General features: G+C 43.3%; 1 protein-coding gene across 1 annotated transcript in view; it reads right to left on the reverse strand.

The window, feature by feature from the left end:
• Positions 1-21,000, reverse strand: part of pglyrp5 (peptidoglycan recognition protein 5) — a 27,433-nt gene continuing 6,433 nt past the window's right edge. The window contains exons 2-5 of the mRNA XM_059647705.1: positions 18,725-18,778; positions 10,830-11,031; positions 5,212-5,330; positions 1-424 (exon numbers count right to left, since the gene is read on the reverse strand). Of these exons, the coding sequence (XP_059503688.1) occupies positions 249-424; positions 5,212-5,330; positions 10,830-11,031; positions 18,725-18,770 (543 nt within the window). The 5' untranslated portion in view covers positions 18,771-18,778 and the 3' untranslated portion in view covers positions 1-248. The remainder of the gene's footprint in view (positions 425-5,211; positions 5,331-10,829; positions 11,032-18,724; positions 18,779-21,000) is intronic.

The raw sequence follows: 21,000 nt of genomic DNA on the forward strand, positions 1-21,000 counted from the left end.
AGATGCTGCTTGGCCTGCTGTGTTTATCCAGCTCCACACTTTGTTATCACGGATTCTCCAGCAGCTGCAGTTCCCATGATCATGGATAGTTAATATAAGCATAATCTGTTATATGAATACCAAAATCTTGTGATTATCCACATTGCTTTATGCCAGCAATGTAAAATACTGAAATCCTGTAAAAATCAAAAAAGAACAGCTAAGCAGGGTTTTTTTAAAAGCAGGAAACAATGTATGAATGATATTTATTAGCCCCATCTTGGCCATTTTTTAATGACTTGATAGAGTGCTTTTCCAGGACAATCAGTATTTCCCAACTGTCTGTGTCCCTTCAAGGTGTAATTGAGTGCCAAATAGCCACTTGAAGCAGAACACTTAATCAGACTCTGGGCAGCTTTCAGTGCTTTGCTGTTTGGTGTCACATCTGTAACAAATCAAAAATTTTATAATACAATCCAACATGTTTCAACACAATTGAATTCAATCAGAAATTATATCAAAATTGAAATTATTTAATATTATTTAAGGTTGCTGTACTACAAGACAGAACCTTACTGGTCCACTAGACTTCATGTAATGCCCTTGCTTGACAGATGATAGCAAATCACAACTCTCCACATAATTGATCTCTATCTGTCCTGCCACAATGTCACAGATGGGCAGAGAGCAGCCCCCAAGAACTACTTCAGCCAGGATGGTAATTGAATACATGCTAACAGCATTATTAAGACCCACACCCATCAAGGGTAACGGGAATGAGGAGAGCAGCATTATCAGTTTAACCATTCAATTAGATCATGGCTAATCTGATAATCCCGAACTCCTCTTTCTTCATAACCCTTGATTTCCTTATTGATTCTGCTTTCAACATACTAAAAAACCCCATCTTAACAACCCTCTACAGTAAAGAATTTCACAGGCTCACCATCTCTGTTTTAAATGGGCAACCCCTATTCTGAATAAAGACCATGTTCTGACCATCTCAACTATCAGCTTTTACTGGTTCGCACTGATCACAATAAAGAGAAAATCACTTGATTTTCTAATAGTTTATATATTTTGTTCTCAGAAACTAGTCCTGTAATCCCTTCAAATAACAGTACATTGGCCACTTTGCATTTTGTACCAATCAGCAGAGTAGACAAAACTCATGCACCAAAGATAATGGGAACTGCAGATGCTGGAGAATCCAAGATAACAAAGTGTGGAACTGGATGAACACAGCAGGCCAAGCAGCATCTCAGGAGCACAAAAGCTGGTGTTTCGGGCCTAGACCCTCCATCAGAAAGGGGGATGGGGGGAGGGAACTGGAATAAATAGGGAGAGAGGGGGAGGCGGACCGAAGATAGAGAGAAAAAAAGAAAGGTAGAGAGGAGAGTATAGTGAGGAGGTAGGGAGGGGATAGGTCAGTCCAGGGAAGATGGGCAGGTCAGGGAGGCAGGATGAGGTGGTAGGTGGGAAATGGAGGTGCGGCTTGGGGTGGGAGGAGGCGATGGGTGAGAGGAAGAACAGGTTAGGGAGGCAGAGACAGGTTGGACTGGTTTTGGGATGCAGTGGGTGGGGGGGAAGAGCTGGGCTGGTTGTGTGGTGCAGTGGGGGGAGGGGACGAACTGGGCTGGTTTAGGGATGCAGTAGGGGAAGGGGAGATTTTGAAGCTGGTGAAGTCCACATTGATACCATTAGGCTGCAGGGTTCCCAGGCGGAATATGAGTTGCTGTTCCTGCAACCTTCGGGTGGCATCATTGTGGCAGTGCAGGAGGCCGATGATGGACGTGTCATCTAAAGAATGGGAGGGGGGAGTGGAAATGGTTTGCGACTGAGAGGTGCAGTTGTTTGTTGCGAACTGAGCGGAGGTGTTCTGCAAAGCAGTCCCCAAGCCTCCGCTTGGTTTCCCCAATGTAGAGGAAGCCGCACCGGGTACAGTGGATGCAGTATACCACATTGGCAGATGTGCAGGTGAACCTCTGCTTAATGTGGAATGTCATCTTGGGGCCTGGGATAGGGGTGAGGGAGGAGGTGTGGGCGCAAGTGTAGCACTTCCTGCGGTTGCAGGGGAAGGTGCCGGGTGTGGTGGGGTTGGAGGGCAGTGTGGAGCAAACAAGGGAGTCACGGAGAGAGTGGTCTCTCCGGAAGACAGACAAGGGTGGGGATGGAAAAATAGCTTGAGCGGTGGGGTCGGATTGTGATGGCGGAAGTGTCGGAGGATGATGCATTGTATCCGGAGGTTGGTGGGGTGGTATGTGAGAATGAGGGGGATCCTCTGGGGGCGGTTGTGGCGGGGGCGGGTGTGAGGGATGTGTTGCGGGAAATGCGGTAGACGCGGTCAAGGGCGTTCTCGACCACTGCGGGGGGAAGGTTGCAGTTCATCCACTTTACCAACACCTTCCACCCCAACCGCAAGTTCACCTGGGCCATCTCCCACACATCCCTCATCTTCCTGGACCTCTCAGTCTCCATCTCAGGTAACCAGCTAGAAACTGATGTGCATTTCAAGCGCACTGACTCCCACAGCTACCTAGAATACAACTCCTCCCACCCACCCTCCTGCAAAAATTCCATCCCCTATTCCCAATTCCTCCGCATCCACCGCATCTGATCCCAGGATGAGGCGTTCCACTCCTGCACATCCCAGATGTCCAAGTTCTTCAGGGACCGCAACTTTCCCCCCCGCAGTGGTCGATAACGCCCTTGACCGCATCTCCCGCATTTCCCGCCACGCATCCCTCACACCCCGCCCTCGCCACAACCGCCCCCCCAGAGGATACCCTTCGTTCTCACATACCACCCCACCAACCTCCGGATAGAATGTAGCATCCTCCGACACTTCCGTCATCTACAATCCGACCCCACCACCCAAGCTATTTTTCCATCCCCACCCTTGTCTGCCTTCCGGAGAGACCAGTCTCTCTGCAACTCCCTTGTTTGCTCCATGCTGCCCTCCAACCCCACCAGACCCGGCACCTTCCCCTGCAACTGCAGGAAGTGCTACACTTGCTCCCACACCTCCTCCCTCACCCCCATCCCAGGCCCCAAGATGACCTTCCATATCAAGCAGATGTTCACCTGCACATCTGCCAATGTGGTATATTGTATCCATTGTACCCGGTATGGCTTCCTCTACATTGGGGAAACCAAGCGGAGGCTTGGGGACCACTTTGCAGAACACCTCCGCTCAGTTCGCAACAAACAACTGCACCTCCCAGTCGCAAACCATTTCCACTCCCCCTCCCATTCCTCAGATGACATGTCCATTATGGGCCTCCTGCAGTGCCACAATGATGCCACCCGAAGGTTGCAGGAACAGCAAGTCAAATTCCGCTTGGGAACCCTGCAGCCCAATGGTATCAATGTGGACTTCACAAGCTTCAAAGCCTCCCTTTCCTCCACTGCATCCCAAAACCAGCCCAGTTCGTCCCCTCCCCCCACTTTATCACAAAACCAGCCCAGCTCGTCCCCTCCCCCCACTGCATCCCATAACCAGTCCAACCTGTCTCTGCCTCCCTAACCTGTTCTTCCTCTCACCCATCGCCTCCTCCCACCTCAAGCCACACCTCCATTTCCTACCTACTAACCTCATCCCACCTCCTTGACCTGTCCGTCTTCCCTGGACTGACCTATCCCCTCCCTACTTCCCCACCTATACTGTCCTCTCTACCTATCTTGTTTTCTCTCCATCTTCGGTCCGCCTCCCCCTCTCTCCCTATTTATTCCAGTTCCCTCTCCCCATCCCCCTCTCTGATGAAGGGTTTATGCCCAAAACTCATGGACCGTTGTTTGGTTTTCCAGAATCCTGTTGGGGAGAGGGAGTTATGGATGAACAGCGGTTTATAAATAATGAGGGTAGGATACCGACCAAGACAGTATTGAATTAGTTGAGTTTGGAGGTAATGACAACAGGATGAGGGTTTCGGCAACACGAGTGGAGATACGCAATGTTGCAGATATTGATGTTGACAGTTTGTAATGAAGAGTGCATGTGGTTGAAAGTTTAGCAAGACAAGTGACTGGGGATGAAGGGATCAAACACAATCATTTCAATCTTCCCAGTGTTTACGCAAAACCTACTGCAGCTCAGCCAAGACTAAGTGTTGGACAAATAATGTAACCACACAGAGGCAGTGGGAAGGTTGAGAGAGGTGGTGTAGACTTCCAACTGTACATCATCAATGCACACAGGAAGACTGAGTCCCTTTCTACAGACAATATCACATGAACCATTGAAAGTTTCAAGATAGAGTGTGGGGATAGGAACAGAAATGTTCGTTATGTTGGAGTTGCTCGATTCAGGTAAGTAAGAGTGAAACAAAAGTGAAGACAAATGCGCTGAGTTGCATTAGGGGATGCAATGAAGGAAATGTGGTTGACTATGTCAAAAGAGAGAGATATTGAGGACTGTGAGGGAAAATAATGAAACAAAGCTCCATAGTTTTCAAGCCAAAGCAGCACTGAAGCTATTTGCAAAGTACAGCAAGGTTAAGAATATTTTGTGTATAGAATAATACGTATTCTATTGAATGGAGTGATCATTTTGCTATGTAAGGTGGAATCTCATAGTTATGTCGATGGATCTTTAACATTTTGTTATTGTGCATAGCCCGTTCACAATTTATGGAGTGCATCTGGCCCTCTGTTCAATAAATAGCAATATTTTATCATTATATAAACAGCAAATTTTGAAACATTAGTGAATACTTATTCACTTTTCTGCTGACTTCAAATGAAAGGTGGTATTTGAACCTTAACCAGTCTTTCCCTCTCACGTGCTAATTCCCATTTTTTGCTGCAATTTTTATTGTAAACACATTTCAAGTTGATAATATGAACATTTATCAGGTAGGTAATGATGTATAAGGAAATTCAGAAAAAGTTCATGGAATTTTGATATTCATGAGGAGAAAAAGGCTTTTCTTTCCAATTAATATTAATTGTTTTAGCAAGTTCAGTGTTCTCAGTGATATAAAGTCAGAACTCACAGACACTAGGTTACAGTCCAGCAGGTTTATTTGAAATCACAAGCTTTTGGAGCACTGCTTCTTCGTCAGGTGCTGCTCCTTCAGGTGCACTAAAAGCTTGTGTTTTCAAATTAACCTGTTGGGCTATAACCTGGTGCCATGTGCCTTCTGAGTTTGTCCACCCCAGTCTAATACAAGCTCTTCCATCTCATTGATATAACACAAAATGTTTGGAAAGTCATCAGCCATATTCACTCACACATAAAGTCTCCCATGATGCTAATCCCGAGACTGATGCGGTTGTACTTCATTGTGTGGGCTCCAACCTTGGTCCATCCACGGCCTTCGTAAATGTTTCCATCTTCGCCGATGATGAAACTGCATGAGAGGAAGACATGATCTTTTACAGGGGCATTTTCCTTTGAAAAACAATTGTGGACATATCTAACTTTAAAAATTAGAACAATTTATAATTGTAAATTTATAAAACATTAGTTACATTATTCTACAAATCAACCATATTACACAGCAGCAAAAGATTCCTCATAACTAAAATAAATAAGAACATAATATTAAAAAAATAGGAGCAGGAATAGGCCATCAGGCCCCTTTGAGCCTGCTTGACCATTCAGTAAGATCATGGGTGATCTTTTCATGGGCTCAGCTCCACTTACTTGTCCATTCAACATATCTTTAATTCCTTTGCTGTTCAAATATCTCTCTACCTACCTACCTTTGCCTTAAAAACATTGAACAAAGCAACCTCAACTGCTTCACTGGGCAGGGAATTCCACAGATTAACAACGCTTTGGCTGAAGAAGTTCCTCCTCAACTCAATAAGAAATCTGCTCCACCTTTGAGGCTATGAGCCTGATTCTAGTTTCACCCACCAGTGGATCAACCACCCTGCTTCTATCTTATCTATTCCCTTCATAATTTTACATGTTTCTATAAGATCCCCTCCCATTCTTCTAAATTCCAATGAGTATAGTCCCAGTTTACTCAATCTCTCCTCATAAGCCAATCCACTCAATTCCAGAGTCAATCTAATGAACCGCGTCTGCACCCCTTCCAGTGGCAGTACATCCTTTCTCAGGTAAGGAGACCAAAGCTGTACACAGTACTCCAGATGTGGCCTCACCAGTACCAAAAATAGTACTATTTACTGAAAAGCTGGAGACTTCTCATGAAGCTGTACTGAACTCTTAGTCCCCACACAACACCACCATATAAGAATACTCAGTTGTTCATGTTGCTGTGAATAAACTGATTGCTACTTCTGCCTATGCAACAGCTGAAACTTCAAAAGTCATTTGTGTAAGACATGTGAGGTTGTTTCTTTTGGTTATAAGAATAGAGTAACATTTTTTAAAAATGACACAAAACTTGTAAATGTTGATGTTCTGAAGGACTTGCATCTACTTTTGCAAATAATACAGGACGTTGCCATACATGTACAGCCAACAAATAGAAAGGCAAGAGTGGTTTGGACATTATTGCAAGCAGATTAGAGTATAAGAATAAAGAAATCTTGCTACAAGTGTGTTGGAGTTCATTGGGACCACACTTGGATTACTGGGTGCAATTTTAGCATTCACGTTCAAGGCAGGATATAATTGCCTGAAGATGGTCCAGCCAAAGGGTCGCTTCTTGGATTGTGAATCTTGCTTTTAATGAAAGACTGGTTAAAAAGGTCCTATCAACTCTGAATTTTGGAAGAATGAGAGGTGGTCATGTTGAAACATATAAGATTCTGAAGAGGTTTCACAGGTTAGACATGGGCAGTTTTTACTGGCAGTGGAATCTGGAACATTGCGTTACATTCCTTGGCTAAGTGCTGATCATTTAGGTCTCAGATGAAGAGCAATTTCTTCACAAAAATGGTTTTGAATCCTTGAAAATCTTAATCCTAAATGTCCTTTATCACCGAGTATGTTTAAAACTGAGATGGCCCAATTCGTGGTAAGTCAGAGAATCCAAGGACATAGAAAGATAAAGAGAAGAGATTTACCAGGATTTTGCTGGGAACGGAATGTTTAAGTTATAGGCAGAGGCTGGATAGATTGGGACTTCTTTCACTGGAGCATAGGAGGTGGAGAGGTGACTTCATAGAGAGCCAAGCAGCATCAGAGGAGCAGGAAAGCTGACGTTTCATGCCTAGGCGCTTCTTCAGAAATAGGGAGGGGAAGGGGATTCTGAAATATATATGGAGAGAGGGGGAGCCGGATAGAAGATGGATAAAGAAGAAGATAGGTGCAGCAGGCCCGAATTGTCAGCTTTCCTGCTCCTCTAATGCTGCTTGGCCTGCTGTGTTCATCCAGCTCCACACCTTGTTATATCAGATTCTCCAGCATCGGCAGTTCCTACCATCTCTGACCTTATACAGATTTATAAAATCATGAGGTGTATAGATAAGATGAATGGCAGGTTTCTTTTCTGTAGGGTGGGAGATTTCAAGACTTGGGGATTAGATTTGAACAAGACATGAGGGGCAACTTTTCTTTAAATAGACAGAGAGTGGTTCCTGTGTGGAATGAACCTCCAGAGGAAATGGTGAATGCAGGTACAGTTACAATGTTTAAAAGGCATTTAGATAAGTACATGAATAAGAAATATTAGGAGAAATATGATCCAAGCACAGGCAGGTGGGAAGAGTTTAGTTTGAGATTATAGTCAGCATGGGGGTCTATTTCAGTGTTATATGAGTGTATGACTATGACTCTAAGTGCAAGAGGGAAATATAGGAGATGCATAGATATCTCAGAAGCTTTTTGGGCTGGTGGAGATTACAGACACTGAGAGAGTTGATGAACAGGATTTGGTGTGATCTAGGACACAAGCAGCAAGACCTCAGATTATGCAAGGCCAGATGCAGAGGCCAACCTGGATTGCATAGGAAGAAGATAGAATGAAGGAATAAAGGGGTGGAAATGGGCTTCAAAGAAGGTAAGCTGAGACAGGGATGAAATTGGAAGTAGGTGGTGAAAATAGACCCATTGGTCATGGTAGAAATATACGGCTGAAAGCTAAATTTGATGTCAATGAGACCAAATTTACAAACAATTTTATTTGGCTTCAGACAGTAACCAGGGATATGGAGTTGACAGCTAGAGAATGGAGTTTGTGATCATGTCCAAAGATGATGTCTTTTGTTTCCCTGATAGTTAATCAAATGTGCAACCTGACTATTTCGAGACAGTGTGGAGTTGAGCGAGCTGATGGGGAAATAAAGCTTGCATATGGAGATTGTATTTTGCAGGCAGTCTAGAGAGGTCAAATAGGAGGGGACCAAGGAAAGGTCCTTGAAGGGCATTGGAGGTATCAGTGCAGGAAGAAATGCTATGGAAGATGGAGCATCAGTCACATTATTTATAAAACAATATAAACCACAAACAGTGGGGAAGAAATCAAGGTTGCAATTTGTAAATGGATTAAAGTTTTGCATTAACAATGGCGTTATAATTCCAGATTTTGTAATGAAAGGGCTGTGTTTTTAAAGGGTATTCAGAATAGTGTTGCCATTCAAAATGTTACTACTCCAATAAGAATGAAAACTTGACTAACTTCTATGTAATATTGCAAATAAAGATATAATCTGAAAGTTAAGGCACATTTATGAAAGAATTACAGTCTGTTGTTAAAGTCAGAAGAGGGAACGCGCAATTAGGACAAAGATATTTGACTGAAATAAAATTACAAATTATAATGAGACAAAAAGGGAATTTACGCAGATTAAATTGAAATAAACATTAGTAACTAGATCTGCAGATCAAGGAATTAGAAAGGGTGCAAAGGAAATACATTCCATTAAGTAAAAGAAGAATAATATCAAAGTCTCAGACTCCATGGTATCTAGACAATTCAAACCTGAAAATCAGTTTTAGTGTTTACAGGAAAACCAACGAAAATGAAACGGAGCAAACAGCAGAATACAGAATTTATTAGAATAGTAGATTAGACTCCCTACAGTGTGGAAACAGGTCCTTCAGCCCAACAAGTCCACACTGCCCCTTGAAGCATCCCACCCAGAACCAGACTCCTACCCCTATGACCCACACACCCCTGAACACTGTGGGCAATTTAGCATGGCCGATCCACCTAGCCTGCACATCTTTGGACTGTGGGAGGAAACCGGAGAACCCGGAGGAAACCCACGCAGACACAGGGAGAATGTGCAAACTCCACACAGACAGTTACCTGAGGCTGGAATCGAACCCGGGTCCTTGGTGCTGTGAGGCTGCAGTGCTAACCACTGAGACACCATGCCACCCAAAGTAAAAGAAGAAAATTCAACAAACTGGAAAGAGTGGCAAAATCTTGCAGCAGATTTTAGGGAGCTTGGAAAGAGAGCATTAAGTAGCATCTCAAAAGTCATAGTCTTCAGATTATTCCTGATGTCATCCACCGGAGCGTGTGAATGTGTCACTCCAGGCTTGGGAGGAAGGCTTTAAATTCCTGGAACACCAGAACTATTTCTGAACAAGGCCAATCTCTACAAGCCATGTGGGTGACTCAAACAGAGCCAGGTCCAATTTCCTTGCAGGACAATTCGCTGATCCTGTTGAGGAGGCTTAAACTAATCTGAAAGGGAATGGCAACTGGAATGTAACATTAAAAAGTCAATACAAACTCCATGAAAGATTGGGAAAAACATTCAGCACCACAAATAAAGAAGGTAAGTTATGTGGATTCTGGCTGTGAGGTAATGCACAAAATTTAAATTAACTTTAGAGAATATCCACAAATGCATAAAAATAGGGAAAAAGAAAGCTTGATGAGCTGCAGGTGTAAAGAGACATTTGGGAATATGATGTTTTAAGGATAATAGAGAATTAGTTCAATGAATGTCATGTCTGGGTTAGGTGTTAAGGAATAATGGTAAGAAGAAAGAAGCGGTATCTGTAACAATAAAGGAGGACATTGCTGCAGAGAGAGAACATTTTGGAGGAATCAGAACTGAATCTATTTGGTTTGAGTTAAGAAACAAGTGACATATTGTTTGCTTTATGTATTCTATAGGTCATCAACTAGTAGGAAAGACTTCAGAGAGCATTCATGTTTATTTATTCAGGGGTGATAGCGTTGATGGCAAGACCAGCATTTATTGCCCATTCCTAATGGCCTTTGAGAAGCAGCTAGCGGGCTGCTTTCTTGAATTGCTGCAGCCCATGTGCTATAGGGACAGTCACAATGCTGTTAGGGAGAAAGTTTGAGAATTTTGGCCCAGGGAAGTTATAGAGAAATGCAAAAAAAAAAATGGGGAGGACTTCCCAGATAGCAGCATTTCCTGTACCACCACCACCAGCAGTTAACAAGGAACGTAGCCATTGACCACAGCTATATACGCCTCTGAGTTTAAATGCCTCTCATTTATGCAGAGGTGCCAGCAGATGTCAGTTAATCGACAAGCTCAGCAGTGCCAGTGCAGCAGTGCCCAGACTAAAATTGTCAGCAGGTTAGTCAGGCAGGTAGGAAGCAGCAGGAAAGCCACCCAGGGAATTTTACTGACCTTAACTTCTGCAAATACGTGGGCAAATTTCTGCCCACTGACCTGTAAGAATGGAGATATCTTTAACAATTAAATTTTGCCAATCATAGCCAAAATCTTTGATGTGGTGCATGTTTTCAATGAGCAAGTACGTTTGGAATTTGAGGGTAGGACTCGCCCCCACACATTTAATGAAACCAGTTCTCTCCATCAAACACAGGCAAAACCAGGCCTAATATTTCCGTATTTTCAAATCAAGGCTCAAATGTTCATGGAAACCGTTACTGCAAATCCAGAGAAAACTCATCCTGAATCAGCTCAAGCTGTGAAACATTCACATTTTCTGGAATGACAAATGAAAAAAGTTGAAGATTTTCTCAGGGACTTACTTGTAGCCAATGTCACACCATTTCTTTTCCTGCATATGGTAATATTCGATGTTCCGCAGTTGCCTCTTACAATCGACCATGTTGAAGCAGCGGTTACCAGCAGTGTGGTGAATCACAGCGTACGGACGTGAGGGTAACAGTTTGTCGACACAATGAGAAGTACGTGTGGACCATTCAGAACGCTTTATAATCGGTGGGCAGCCTATGAGAAATGTGGGGGAAGACATAAATATTAAAATCACAGATTGAAACAGTTTAATCAAATGCCATTCAGTCCCTTGTCTTGTGTCAGCACTTTGAAGCAATAAGCAGTTCATAGAGTCATACAGTGTGGAAACAGGCCCTTCGGCCCAAACTGGTCCATGCTGACCATGGTGCCCATTCAGCTAGTTCTAATTGCCCACATTTGGTCCAAATCCCTCTAACCCTTCCCATCAATGTACCTAACCAAATGGTTTTTAAATGTTCCTTTTGTACCTGTTTCAACCACTATCCCTGGTACCCCATTGCATATACATACTACTGTCTACATAAAGAAGTTGCTCCTCAGGTCCTTCTTAAATCTTTCCCCTCTCATCTTAAACCTATGCCCTCTAGTTTCCAATTCACCATCACTGGGAAAAAGGCTTCAATTCATTCTATCTATGCCCCTCATGATTTTATACACCTCAATCATGACTATCCCCCTCATGATTTTATACACCTCAATCTCTGACTATCCACTCAAACTACGCCTCTGATCATCTTGTAAACCTCTATCAAGTCACATCTCATCCTTCGTTACTCCAATGAGAAAAGCCCTAGCTTCCTTAACCTTTCCTCATAAGACCTGCCCTCCAGCCCAGGTAGCATCCTGGTAAATACCCTCTGCACCCTCTCAAAAGCTTCCATATCCTTCCTATAATGAGGCAACCAAAACTGAACACAATATTCCAAGTGTGGTCTAACCAGGGTTTCATAGAGCTGCAGCATGACCTCGCAGCTCTTAAACTCAATGCCCTTGCCAATGAAAACCAACACACTATACGCCTTCTTAACAACCCTATCAACATGGGTAGCAAATTTAAGGGAGCTATGGACGCAGACCGCAAGGTCCTTCTGTTCCTCCACGCTGCCAAGAATCTGTCATTAACCCTCTGCATTCAAATTTGACTTTCCAAAATGAATCACTTCACACTTTTCCAAGTTGAATTCTACCTGCCACTTCTTTGCCCAGCTCTGTACCCTGTCCATGTCCCATTGCAACCTACAACAGCTCTCCATGCTATCCACAACTCCACCAACATTCATGTCATCAGCAAACTTCCTCACCCAAGTCATTTATAAAGATCACAAAGAGCAGAGGTCCCAGAACAGATCCCTGTGGAACTCCACTGGTCACCAAGCTCCAGGCTGAATACTTTCCATCCACTACTCTTCTACTGGACAGCCAGTTTTGTGTCCAGATAGCCGAATTGCCCTGAATCCGATGCCTCCTTACTTTCTGAATGAGCCTACCATGGGAAACCTTATCAAATGCCTGGCTAAAGTCCATATACACCACATCCACTGCTCTACCTTCACCAGTGTGTTTTGTCACATCCTCAAGGAATTCAATAAGGCTTGTGAGGCATGACCTGCCCCTCACAAAGCCATGCTGACTATTTCTAATCAAACTGTGCTTTTCCCAATAATTATAAATACCATCACTCAGAATCCTCTCCAATAATTTGCCCACCACAAAAGTAAGACTGATTGGTCTATAATTCCCAGAATTACCCCTATTCCCTTTCTTGAACGAGGGACTGGCATTTGCCACCCTCCGATCATCTAGTACTACTTCAGTGGAGAGTGAGAATGTAAAGATCATCACCAAAGAGGCAACAATCTCTTTGCTCACTTCCTGTATATAACCTTGGATATATCCCATCTGGCCCAGGGGATTTATCTACCCTCATGTTTTTCAAAACTTCTAGCACATCCTCCTTCCTGATATCAACCTGTTTGAACATATCTGTCTGTTTCACACTGTCCTCACAAACATCAAGGTCTTTCTGACCGGTGAATACTGAAGTAAAGTATTCCTCCGCCTCCTCCAACACTGTGCACAAGTTCCCTCCACTATCCCTGATCGGCCCTACACTCACTCTGGCCATCCTCTTGTTCCTCACATAAGCATAGAACGCCTTGGGGTTTCCTTAATCCTACTCACCAAGGCTTTTTCATACCCCCTTCTAGCTCTCCTAAGTCCATTCTTCAGTTCCTTCCTGGCTACCTTATAGCCCTGTACAGCCTTGTCCAATCCTTGCTTCCTCAACTTTAAGTAACCTTCTTCCTCTTGACTAGATGTTTCACTTGTCTTGTAAGCCAAGGTTCCTTCACCTTACCAAGCCTTTCTTGCCTCAGTGGGACAAATCTATCCAGCACTCATAGCAAGTGCTCCATATTTCTGTTGTGCATTTCCCGATTTATGTTCTGCAGTTCTGGCCTAATAGCATTGTAATTCCTCCTCCCCCAATTACATACTTTCCCTTACCTCCTGCTCCTACCCCTCTCCATGACTATAGTAAATGTGAGGGAGTTATGATCACTATCACCGAAATGCACTCCCGCCAAGAGATCTGACACCTGACTTGGTTCATTGCCAAGCACCAAACCCATTATGGCCTCCCCTCTAGTCAGCCTATCTCCATATTGAGTCAGAAATCCTTCCTGGAGACACCTGACAAAATCTGCTCCATCCAAACTATTTGCACTTAGGAGGTTCCAATCTATAATACAGTTACCTGTAACAACAACCCTATTATTATCTACACTTTTCCACAATCTGTTTCCTAACCTGTTCCTCAGTGTCTCTGTTGCTACTGGGGTTCCCTCAATAAACTCCCTATAAAGTGACTGCTCCTTTCCTGTTTGGGACTTCTACCAATCCTGACTCAGTCGACAAACCTTCTTCAACCTCCATTTCTACAGCTGTGATACCATCATTAGCAATGCCCCTCCCCCACCTCTTTTACCTCCCTCCCTATTTCTTTTGAAACATCTATACCCCGGAACATCCAACAACCATTCCTGCCCCTGTGTTACCCAAGTCTCCGTTATGGCCAGAGCATTGTAGCCACAAGCATTACTCCATGCTCTAAGTCCATCACCCTTATTCCTGACATTTCTTGCACTAAAATAGACACAGTTCAACCCATTGCATTGGCTGCAACTTTGCTTTGACAACTGTCTATCCCACCTCACAGACTCTCTGCATGCTGTATCTGTCTGTACACCAGCTACCCCATCCTCTGATCCGTAGCTCCGGTTCCCATCCCTAGTTTAAACATTCCCGAAGCACTCTAGCAAACACCTCCTGCCCAGGATATTGGTCCCCCTCCAGTTCAGGTGCAACCTGCCCTTCCTGTACAGGTCCCACCTTCCCCAGACGGTATCTCAATGATCCACATATCTGAAGCACTCCCTCCTAAACCAGCTCATTGACCACGTGCTCAGCTGCACTTGCTCTCTTTTCCGAGCCTCATTAGTGCGTGGCACCGATAGTAATCCTGACATTACTACTCTGCTTGTCCTGACTTCCAGCTTACAATCTAACTCCCTATATTCACTTTTCAGGTCCTCATCTCTTTTCCTAGTTATGTCATTGGTATCGATGTGTACTACAACTTCTGGCTGCTCATCCTCCCCTTTAAGAATCCTGTAGACTCGATCCGAGACAGCTCTGACCGTGGCACCCGGGAGGCAACATACATCTGGGAGCCTCTATCAGGACCACAGAATTTCCTGTCTGTTCCCTTAACCATCTAATCTCCCATCACTATCGCTCTCCTATTCTCCCTTCTTCCCTAACCACAAGGTCAGGTTCACTGCCAAAGATCTGGCCTCAGTGACTTTCCCCTGGTAGGTCATCACCCCCAAAGTATCCAAAGTGGTATATTTATTATTGAGGGGAACAGCCACAGGGAATCCCTGCACAGTTTGCCTATTCCTTTTCTCTCTCCTGATGGTCACCCAACGACCTTTATCCTGTAACTTAGGTGAGACTACTTCCCGTAACTCCTCTCTATCACCCCCCCCAATCCAGCTCCAACTCCGGTTCCCTAACACGGTCTGTGAGGAGCTGGATAAACCAAGGGTCTAGGCCCAAAACGTCAGCTTTTGTGCTACATAGAACATTACAGCACAGTACAGGCCCTTCGGCCCTCGATGTTGTGCCGAACTGTCAAACCAATCTCAAGCCCATCTAACCTACACTATTCCATGTACGTCCATATGCTTGTCCAATGACGATTTAAATGTACCTAAAGTTGGCGAATCTACTACCGTTGCAGGCAAAGCGTTCCATACCCTTACTACTCTCTGAGTAAAGAAACTACCTCTGACATCTGTCCTATATCTTTCACCCCTCAATTTAAAGCTATGCCCCCTCGTGCTCGCTGTCACCATCCTAGGAAAAAGGCTTTCCCTATCCACCCTATCTAACCCTCTGATTATTCTATATGTTTCAATTAAGTCACCTCTCAACCTTCTTCTCTCTAACAAAAACAGCCTCAAGTCCCTCAGCCTTTCCTCATAAGACCTTCCCTCCATACCAAGCAACATCCTACTAAATCTCCTCTGCACCCTTTCCAAAGCTTCCACATCCTTCTTATAATGCGGTGATCAGAACTGTACACAATACTCCAAGTGCGGCCGCACCAGAGTTTTGTACAGCTTCACCATAACCTCTTGGTTCCGGAACTCGATCCCTCTATTAATAAAAGCTAAAACACTGTATGCCTTCTTAACAGCCCTGTCAACCTGGGTGGCAACTTTCAAGGATCTGTGTACATGAAAACCGAGATCTCTCTGCTCATCTACACTACTAAGAATCTTACCATTAGCCCTGAACTTTGCCTTCTGGTTACTCCTACCGAAGTGCATCACCTCACACTTGTCTGCATTAAACTCCATTTGCCACCTCTCAGCCCAGCTCTGCAGCTTATCTATGTCTCTCTGCAACCTACAGCAGCCTTCGTCACTATCCACAACTCCCCCGACCTTAGTGTCGAATGCAAATTTACTAACCCATCCTTCTACGCCCTCATCCAGGTCATTTATAAAAATGACAAACAGCAGTGGACCCAACACCGACCCTTGTGGTACACCACTAGTAACTGGTCTCCAGGATGAACATTTCCCATCAACTACCACCCTCTGTCTTCTTTTGGCAAGCCAATTTCCGATCCAAACTGCTATATCTCCCACAATTCCATTCCTCTTCCTTTTTTACAATAGCCTATTGTGGGGAACCTTATCGAACACCTTGCTGAAATCCATATACACCACATCAACCGGTTTACTCTCATCTACCTGTTCGGTCATCTTCTCAAAGAACTCAATAAGATGCTCCTAAGATGCTGCATGGCCTGCTGTGTTCATCCAGCCCCACACTTTGTTATCTTGAATTCTCCAGCATCTGAAGTTCCCATTATCTTTTATCTGTGAGGAGCTGGAGTTGGGTGCACTTCTCGCAGGTGAAGTCAGGGCACACCCGCAGTGATCCTTACCTCCCACATCCTACAAAAGGAGCATGAACTGCCCTAGCTTCCATCCCCTCTACTCTAGATTGCTAAAAAGAGATAAAAAGAAAAAAAAGCTTACCTTACCGACCCTCCACACAATCTTTTTTTCCCATTAGAGGAGGAGAATAGGTGGGAGACACTACATGTGTCATGTTTTGGGTTCAGCTACTGCCCGACTATTTAGTTCACTTGCCCAGCAGTCCCCGTGTCCATGTTTGCTCCTGCTGACCATTCGCTCCGCCTATTCACGAAGCAAGTTTTTTATAAGGAAACCTTATTGGCCTGGCTGCCCGCAGCTCATGCTCCCACCACTCCTACTGCTGAAATAGAGTAAACTTTGTTTACTGTCTACTAACCAGCTTTCGATCCATGGCAGTACACAATTCCCAATACCATGCGGTTTAATTTTATTTGATGATTTCTTATGTGGGACCTTATCAAAAGCTTTCTGAAAGTCGAAGTAAATTGTATCTAGTGGTTCCTCCTTATCAAATCTGCTAGTTGGATCCTCAAAAAATTCCTGTAGATTTGTCAAGCATGATTTCCCTTTCACAAATCCCTGCTGACTCTGTCCAATCCTGTCATTATTTTCCAGGTGCTCGGCTATTAATTTTTGTTTTCTTTATTCATTCATGGGATGAGGGATCACCGACTAGGCCAGCATTTATTGCCCATCCTAATTGCCCAGAGGTAAGTCCAGAATCACATGCAGCCCAAACCAGATAAGGACAGCAGTTTCCTTCCCTAAGGGACATTTGCCGGTGGGTTTTTCTGACAATCGGCAATGGATTCATGCTCAAACTCTTAATTCCAAATAATTATTGAATTCAAATTCCGCCATCTGCCATGGTGGGATTCAAACCCAGGTCCCTAGAACATTCGTTTCAGAGATAGTAGGGACTGCAGATGCTGGAGAATCTGAGATAACAAGGTGTAGAGCTGGATGAACACAGCAGGCCTAGCAGCATCTTAGGAGCAGGAAAGCTGACGTTTCAGGCCTAGGCCTTGGCCTGCTGTGTTCATCCAGCTCTACACCTTGTTATCTTCAGAACATTACTTGGATCTCTGGGTTAACAGTTCAGAGGCAATACCCCTAGGCTATCACCCTCCCACTAAATCTTTTATAATGAACTCTAGCATTTTCCCCTCTATTGATAACCACCCTCCAATGCCCTGCATTCTTTCTCCCTCCTGTTTTGAATAGTGGGGTTACATTAGTTACCCTCCAATCCATTAGAACTGTTCCAGGGTCTACAAGAACTTGAAAGATAACTACCAAACCATCCACTATTTCTTCGCCACTTCCTGAAATACTCTGGGATGTAAATTATTAGGCCCTGTGGATTTATTCACATTCTATCAATTTTCGTGAAAACATTTCAATACTGTCACTGAAGCAAGCCGTTCAGCCCATCAAGTCCACGCTAACCCTCCGAACAGCATACCACCCAGACCCACCCCCAACCCTATCCCTGTAACCTACATTTCCCATGGCTAATCCACCCAGTCTGCACATCCCTGGACGCAATGGATAATTTAGAATGGCAAGTTCTTTAAATGTTTGCTATTGCCTATCCACCATTATCCCTTTAAGTAATATTCCCCAATTTATTGTAGCCAGCATTTACCTCATATCATTGTAGTTTCCTGTATTTAGATTAATTAATCATTACACTCCTTCCCTGGGAAATTTACTGCCAAATGTGCATATGGATTCTTTTCTGATAAAGATAGACTGATAAGGGCATCTGATATGGTTCAGGAATTTTTATTGTAAAATATAAGGAGCTGGATAATCAGCTAGGTATCGTTAATAGTTTGTGTAATACTTTCAAAAGGGGAGGGGCTTAGATTAGTTTACAGGTCGGCGTAACATCAAGGGCCGAAGGGCCTGTTCTGCGCTGTATTGTTCTGTGTTCTATGTTCTATGTTCATTATTGGCTTTGCAATGTCAGGAACCTGTTTGTGATCTCTAGAGAGCCCAGGAAAAAATCATGCATTGGTTTTTATTCAACATAGGAATGTATCAGTGTGTTCCCTTTCAATGCGGACTAATATGGAGATAAATGAAGAGCTTCCAATTTGAATTTATTAAATGTAATAAACACAGGGTACTATTGGGTCAGCGTGATAATTACTACATTCCATAGATTGCAACAGTGTCTTTCTCATAGCTAGATTTAAATGACTCCTCAAATTTTAACTCCAAGAGAAAACAAATTACAAATGACCTTTTTTTACCCTGCGCCTTAGAAATTCCCTTTGACCAGTCATAGTAAATGAGCATCCTTCGTAACATGTTAGTACAATTAACACTGTTAATGTTGGTGATACATTGTATTTGCTTACCTTGGACTACAAGAATGATACTGAAGAAAAATAGGAAGACTTTCATTCTCTAAACTAAAAAATGAAAACAGCAATTCAAAAATTAGCCCTTCAAAATAAATATGTTTGCCTCTTAAAAAATGACATAGATAATTTTCCAGGTTCAGTGTTATACTGAGTTAAGTTCATCTGCATATAATAATTCATAAGAATTAATTTTAGGAATTTTAAACTTGTGCAGTAACTCACAGTTATATTTCTGCTCAAACCATTTTTTGCATGTATTAACAGAGATAACACATACAAAGGTGAGCATAGCTACAATCATTACCTTGTGTTATTAGATAATCAGGAATTGAAGGCATTTGGTTTTCATATCTTCACGGAATGTGAGCCCAGTTTCCTAGATTCATATTTATTGCCTATGCCTAATAAAGCACCTTCTTGTGGGTAATATAGCTTCATTATTGATGGCATCATTCCAACAATGAAGTAAAAGGACATTTATCCAATTCCTGTTCTTGATCTTTCTATTCAATTTTTGTTAGTCAATATAGTCAAACAATTCAGTGAATATTGTATATATCATGACTTGAACGTGTGAATGCAAATGAAGAAAAATTCATGCACTTGCTAATCATTTTGTCTACACATAGTCATGTTGGGCTAATCCCTTATATCAGCCACTAAAATAAATCCTTGTATCACTATATGGTACACAAATTAAATTGATGGTAGCTGCCATGCCACCAACGAAGTCAAACATAATACACTAAACACTGTAAGAGGCAAGGAAACTCTGATCTCTACCATTTGTTCTGCTATGTAGCTTAGTCAGTAAACCAGTTCTGGGGAGTTACTGTTTGTTCATCAAGAGATATTCAGAATTAATGTGCATCATGTGCAAGAGACAATGTTTAATAGCTAAATAAAAACCAAAAGAATGTGCTCTGAAATAAGTGTTAATGGGAACTGCAGATGCTGGAGAATCCAAGATAATAAAATGTGAGGCTGGATGAACACAGCAGGCCCAGCAGCATCTCAGGAGCACAAAAGCTGACGTTTCGGGCCTAGACCCTTCATCAGAGAGGGGGATGGGGTGAGGGCTCTGGAATAAATAGGGAGAGAGGGGGAGGCGGACCGAAGATGGAGAGAAAAGAAGATAGGTGGAGAGGAGAGTATAGGTAGGGAGGTAGGGAGGGGATAGGTCAGTCCAGGGAAGACGGACAGGTCAAGGAGGTGGGATGAGGTTAGTAGGTAGGAAATGGAGGTGCGGCTTGGGGTGGGAGGAAGGGATGGGTGAGAGGAAGAACAGGTTAGGGAGGCAGAGACAGGTTGGACTGGTTTTGGGATGCAGTGGGTGAAGGGGAAGAGCTGGGCTGGTTTTGGGATGCGGTGGGGGAAGGGGAGATTTTGAAGCTGGTGCTCCTGAGATGCTGCTGGGCCTGCTGTGTTCATCCAGCCTCACATTTTATTATGTTGTGCTCTGAAATAAGTTTGGAAGCTGTTTTGCAGCATTGTGTTATTAAATGATAAGGCTTCAGCATTTAATCAGGGACCATATGAACTCCAAGCTATTATTATTCTCTTGGAACAGACTCATTATTCAACATTTGACATCATTTCTAACATATGCACAAAATACCAATATTCAATAGCAAGTAATCAGTTAACAGAATCTTTATTTTGCAAGGAAAATACACAAAAGATTGAAAATGAAAATGAGAGAAACCATGAAGAATTATGAAAAATAACTTGCAGCTTACATAAAGATGCATCCCATAGTATTATTGACACTTAAACAGTAAAAGGACATTAAAATAAAGAGGAGGACTGAAGACAGGGATCATGGCCAAAGTATTAAAGTAATAATTTGACTCTGTTTTTGTCAGAGCAGCAGTTGATACCGAGAGCATGGTTACAGAGTAGAAAACTTAGTAACTAGAAAAGTTCAAAGTTTATAGGGAGGAGCTATCAGATAATCTGTTGATAATCAGAGTTGACAAAGTTTCTGGACCAAATGAGTTTAGTCAAACAGTATTGAAGGTAATCAGAGTGGAAATTGCAGAGGCACGAGCCATAATTATTCAGTGTTTCTTGGGTACAGGGATGGTGCCAGAGGACTGAAGAATTGCAAACATTATGTTCTTGTTCAAAATTATTGTACGCATAATCCCAGCATAGAATCACACAATGCAGGAGACACGATTTGGCCCGTCAAGTCTGCACCATCGAAGCTACACTAAACCTATATTAGTCCCACTTTCCAGCATTATGCCCATAGCCTTGAATGTTAT

Source organism: Stegostoma tigrinum, chromosome 1, assembly GCF_030684315.1.
Source record: "Stegostoma tigrinum isolate sSteTig4 chromosome 1, sSteTig4.hap1, whole genome shotgun sequence".
NCBI lineage: Eukaryota > Metazoa > Chordata > Chondrichthyes > Orectolobiformes > Stegostomatidae > Stegostoma > Stegostoma tigrinum.